General features: G+C 50.8%; 1 protein-coding gene across 1 annotated transcript in view; it reads right to left on the bottom strand.

Moving 5' to 3' along the window:
* Positions 1-829: 829 nt before the first annotated feature.
* The window catches only part of ERMARD (ER membrane associated RNA degradation), a 52,476-nt gene continuing 47,970 nt past the window's right edge, over positions 830-5,335 (bottom strand). The window contains exons 10-11 of the mRNA XM_042782261.1: positions 3,929-4,042; positions 830-1,004 (exon numbers count right to left, since the gene is read on the bottom strand). Of these exons, the coding sequence (XP_042638195.1) occupies positions 830-1,004; positions 3,929-4,042 (289 nt within the window). The remainder of the gene's footprint in view (positions 1,005-3,928; positions 4,043-5,335) is intronic.

A 5,335-nucleotide genomic window follows, 5' to 3' on the forward strand; every position in this document is an offset into this window, starting at 1 on the left:
ATTCCCTGACTGGTTGGCCTGATGGAGGATGGCATGTTTCGTGACAGAAAGGGCCAATGAGGGAGTGCGAGAAGCATGGTGCGATGGATTGGTCCAGAGGCCTCGCCAATGGACTTGAACATGCTGGCAACTGTGTGATGATGGACAGGTAGCATTCCCTTCTGTTTTACATAAAGTTGTCTTGACAACCTGACAGCAGCTAGCTATCCACCCATCCGTCCATCCACCCATCCATCCAAAATGCATACAGTGGCTTCTGTCCTCCCAAGAGTCCTGACTGTTGTGCACACCCACCAGCTTCCACAGTCTCCCCACCCCAGCTACCCATGTTTCCCTCTCCCCACCTCTCAACTGAGACATGCATTGTGTTCACCACCCCCTCAGCTCCAGGGATGAGTGGCGGTTGGCCTAAGCAGGACCACAGTCCCACAGCCCCTGCTAGCCACAATGATGGTTCAAGAGGGGACCAGAAGTGGAGACTTGGGAGGAGGGTCACTAGAAGGAAGCAGCGAGTGCAAGGCATAATCCTGGTTTCCGAGGTTTGCTGGTTTTGAGTGGCCACGTGGCCAGCGGAGGGGAAAGCCAAATAGTTCTGAGTAGGACTCAAGAGGGAAGCTCTTTCTTCCTCCAGACAGCATGTCACCAAGGGGGCAGGCAACGGAAGTACAAACCAACAATGGAGGAGGAATTGGAAAACTGCCAGGACAGAATTTGAACCCTGGACCCCACCCTGCCTCTGGGTTCCTAATTTACATGCTGTGAAAGTCTGCTTCTGTAGGGTTTTCTGTTACAAGCATAAGCACCATGCCTTACCAGTGTTTTCCCAAAACTATTTATTGGTGGATTTCTCAGCTAAATGTCGTAACAGTTGTTTCTTCTCACTGAAAGTACAAATTTTCAGCAATGCTTGATGTGTGAGGCTGACAGCTTCACCCCACCTGTTTTTCTCTCGGCTGGTGTAAGTCACCAGGTTCTCAGTGTACTGCAGCACCGACTTTAAGAACCTGTTCAGAAAAACAGCACACACCTTTATCCCTTTATCTACTTCACCATGAAATGCGATCATGAGGTTACCGCCCTCAGTGCGTTACCAGGGTTCTCCTGCAGTAAACTCTACTTAATTTTTGTCTACAGAATCAAGAAAAAGAAAGCAACACAAAATGGAAATAGGAAAATACAAGTTAAATAAAAAGAAAAGCAGAAAAACATAAATGCCATCACACTTGAGGGACTGCGGAAAGGGACTTGTTCTCAGGTGCCACTGAGTCGTCCCTGACTCACAGTGACCCCACGCACCAGGGGACAGAGTGCTGCCCAGCCCTGCACGCGCTGTGGAAGCCAGCGCCCAGCCCTGCACCAGCCCCCGACTGCTCTCCCTGGCTGACTGTTAGGTCCTCAGCCCTTTCTTACCAGTCCCTTTAGTCTGGAAGCTCTGCTGAAACCTGTCCAGCATCCTCTAGGACACACAGGCCTTCACTGACAAGATGAGCAGCAGCTGTGCATGAGGGGCATGGGGCAGGGAGTGAACCTGGGTCTCCCACACAGAAGGTGAACATTCTAGCACTGCACTGCTCCATTATAAACTTGTACCAAACCCACACACCTCTTACTCATGTTCTTGAAAATGCCCGTACAGGTAACACTTTGTCCAAGTGACAGAACTTTATTTCAGAAAGGATCTCAGAGGTCATCTAGGTCCAGATAACAGGAAGGAAGGGTGGCCAGTGTCTGACGAACAGATGGACAGGCCTGCCCTCACCAAAGGCCCTTTGCCTGGCACACCTCCAAATGCACACACGGCACCTCCCTTCCCCGTCCACACGGCACACCTACACATCCACACAGCACACCCACACATCCACAAAGCACACCTCGTGTCCACAAGGTGCACCCGCATGTCCACATGGCATACCTCTCATCCGCATGGCACACCCGCACATCCACACGGTTCACCTCCCATCTACGTGAAACACCTGACCACACGGCACACCCACACGTCCACACGGCACACCTCCCATCTACACAGAACACCTCTTGACCACATGGCACACCCACACGTCCACATGGCAAACCCGCACATCCACACGGCACACCTCCCATCCACACGGCACACCTGCACGTCCACACAGCAAACCAGCTCGTCCACCCAGCACACCTGCATGTCCACCTAGCACACTTCCCATCCATACAGCACACCTCCATGTCCACAAGGCACACCCATGCGTTCACACCTCACACCCACATGTCCACACAGCATTCTTCCTGTCCACACACGGCATACCTGCATGTCCACATGGCATACCTCCCATCCGCATGACACACCTCTGTGTCCACCCGGCACAACTGCACATTCACCTGAACACACCAAGCTGCTCTCCTCAGGATAGAGTGAACCATCACTTTACAGGAGATGCATCTGTATGACATTTCTGACAGCCACACCTGGGACATCCACAGCATTTTGGATGGTCACACCTGAGACATCTATGCCATTTCTTATGGTCACATCTAAGACATCTATGCCAATTTGGAGGGTCACACCTGGGATGTCTATACCATTTTGGACAGTCACAACTGGGACATCTATGTCACTTTGGAAGGGCACACCTGAGACATCTGCACAATTTCTGATAGTCATATCTGGGATATCTACACCATTTTTGATGGTCACACCTGGGACATCTACACCATTTCACACGGCAACACCTGGGATGTATGTACGATTTCATATTATCACACCTGGTACGTGTATGCCATTTCTAACAGTCACACCTGAGATGTCTACACCATTTTGGATGGTCACACCTGGGACATCCACGCCATTTCAGAAAGTCACACCTGGGACCTTTATGCCACTTCAGTCACACCTGGATGTCTATGCCATTTTGGACAGTCACACACGAGACATTGACACTATTTCTGACAGTCACACCTGGGATGTCTGTGCCACTTCTGATGGGGTGTGCGACAGACATTGGGGGGCAGAGGCCAGGGAAGCTGCTCAGTGCTCTACAGAGCACAGCATGCACTCTCTCAGAGACTGATGGCCCTAATGTCTTCAGTGCTAGGGTGAGAACCTGCCCTCAAGCCACTGACGAAGCACCTGCAGGCTGTTCTGCTCCTGTCTGAACACCAGGCTCCTTTCAGTATGTGCCAGTGTCATATTTCTACCTGTCATGTCAAGTACTATGGCACATGGTGTGGGCAAAGAGCATGAGCAGAAGCCAACTCAGCTGCCAAGCGTTTCAGGGCAGCCAGCCCCCCAGATGGTAAAGGGGTAGCCACATCCTGCACAGATCTTCACGGAGTATCCCCACACAGCCAACACTCCTGCCCACCATCCACGTGAAACCAGTGGATGTGAGGGGTCATACAAGTGTCACAGAACTCCCACACTCCAAATCTAGGTGGTAAGAAAAGGTCAAGATTCTGAAACTGAAAACAGGCACAAACAGCAAATTTGGTCTGAAATCCTTCCAAGGTGGAGAGTTTCCTTATGGGCCCAGGTTTCTGAATCACCCTAGTGGGCTTGACAGTAAAGGGCCACAACACAGCCCGAGATGACTAGGAAATTACACCTGCACACATCTGGGCACCATCGGCCATCAGACAGCATCCTCAGGCTCTGCCTGCCAAAGTGATTCCCTGCAAAATCCTAATGCAATTTGCACCTCCATGCTATCCCTACACAAAGAACACAGAATTTTGAGAGGAGTCCCACTTAAACCTGTCAAGTTTGTGAATACACCTGTGTTGGGGCCAGTCGTGAACATTTACAAACTTACAGGCACTGAGATGGTGGTAGAGCACCGCAAAGGTCCAATATGGATTTGTGGGAACTAAACTATCACCCATGGGGACAAGCAGCAGGAGTCCAAGTGGTTTTCAATCACCCAGAGTGCGTTTCCTCTGAGCCTGATGTACTCACTTTATATACTGCCGATAGTCATGAGCAGATTTTCCTTGAACAACATGAATATTGACCAATTCCAGAGTGATGAGGAATAAAATCAGGCGAAGGACAGGAGACAGAAGCTTCATACTGAGAACAAACAAGATAAAGACACGTCTTATCAACGTCTCCCCTTCCATGAGGAAAGTGTCCCACCATTGTCTGTCCAGCTTCTCGGAGGAGTGGGGCACACCCCCAGTCCTCTTCTGCCCATGCTGGTCCCCAGTCTGCCTTCTTCACCAGCAGGTCACTCTTTTAGGGAGCATAGGTGGTTCTCCATCTTCGCCCCAAGGCCATGAGTATTCTCATTCATTCATCTTACAGGGCACTTTCTACCTGGACCTGGAAGTCCTTCATTCTCAGCCACTCCACACTGGCTCTGTGTCCATGTGCCTGACCAGTCCATCTCTGTCCCAGCCCAGCCCACACTGGCTCCATGTCCATGCAGCCAACTGGCCCTTATCTAATTCTGTCACATTCTTAACCACCACACACTGGCTCTGTGTCTGCATATCTGACTGGCCCATCTCTGTCCATCATGCTCCCATCTGCCCCTCACTGACTCTGTGTCATGTGTCTGACTGGCCCTTCTCCATCTTTGTCACGTTCCCACCCACCCCACGGTGGCTCAGTGTGCACGTGTCTGACAGCCCTTCATCCCTGTCATGCTCTCCCCAACCCTCACTGGCTTGTCTCCGTCACTTTCTTGCTCCCTGTTTTCTTCCTGGGCCTGGCAGTGGTGAGTAGATTCAAGAGCTACATCTCCATTCCTCATTCTCGTCTCTGCATTTTTAAAACCTCTGGGAAGGGCTATCTACGTCTCCTTATGACAGCCCTCTGGTCCTTCCCACCTGGTGTCCTTTGTCCCCAAATGCCCTCTGTTCCCAGCACAACACCCCAGGTTTCCTGTCACCTCACAGAGTTTCTGGACCTTTCCTCTCAGCTGTCCACTCATACGTGGACATCATCTTTCCTATAACCTGATACTCAGCAAAGGGCATTCATTCACGAGAAGAGAATTCAAATGGCTTAAACCTGAAAATGGGCCCAACATCATTCCAACCAAAAGAAGGTCTGTTTCCCATGAAACTCATAGCAACTTAAAAACACACCCTGTCTCTGGAGGACTGGCCAGTGAGAGGGCAGATGGAGTACCGCCTTTCTGGGAGGTAAGCAGCAGCTTTAGAAACAGAAACCACTTAGCCCAGCTGTCCTAGAAACTGTCCAGAATGGTAATTTAAGGACACAGCCCACTCAAGAGCACGCCAGAATATTATCAAAGACACCATCACAGCTACATACCCACATTAATCTGCTGCTATGGAGCTCTGGTAGCATAGTGGCTAAGACACTTGCCTGCTAACCAGATGGCTGGCGGTTCAA

Source organism: Orycteropus afer, unplaced genomic scaffold (assembly GCF_000298275.1).
Source record: "Orycteropus afer afer isolate SDZICR_OR568_19922 unplaced genomic scaffold, OryAfe1.0 scaffold00273, whole genome shotgun sequence".
NCBI classification, from domain to species: Eukaryota; Metazoa; Chordata; class Mammalia; order Tubulidentata; family Orycteropodidae; genus Orycteropus; species Orycteropus afer.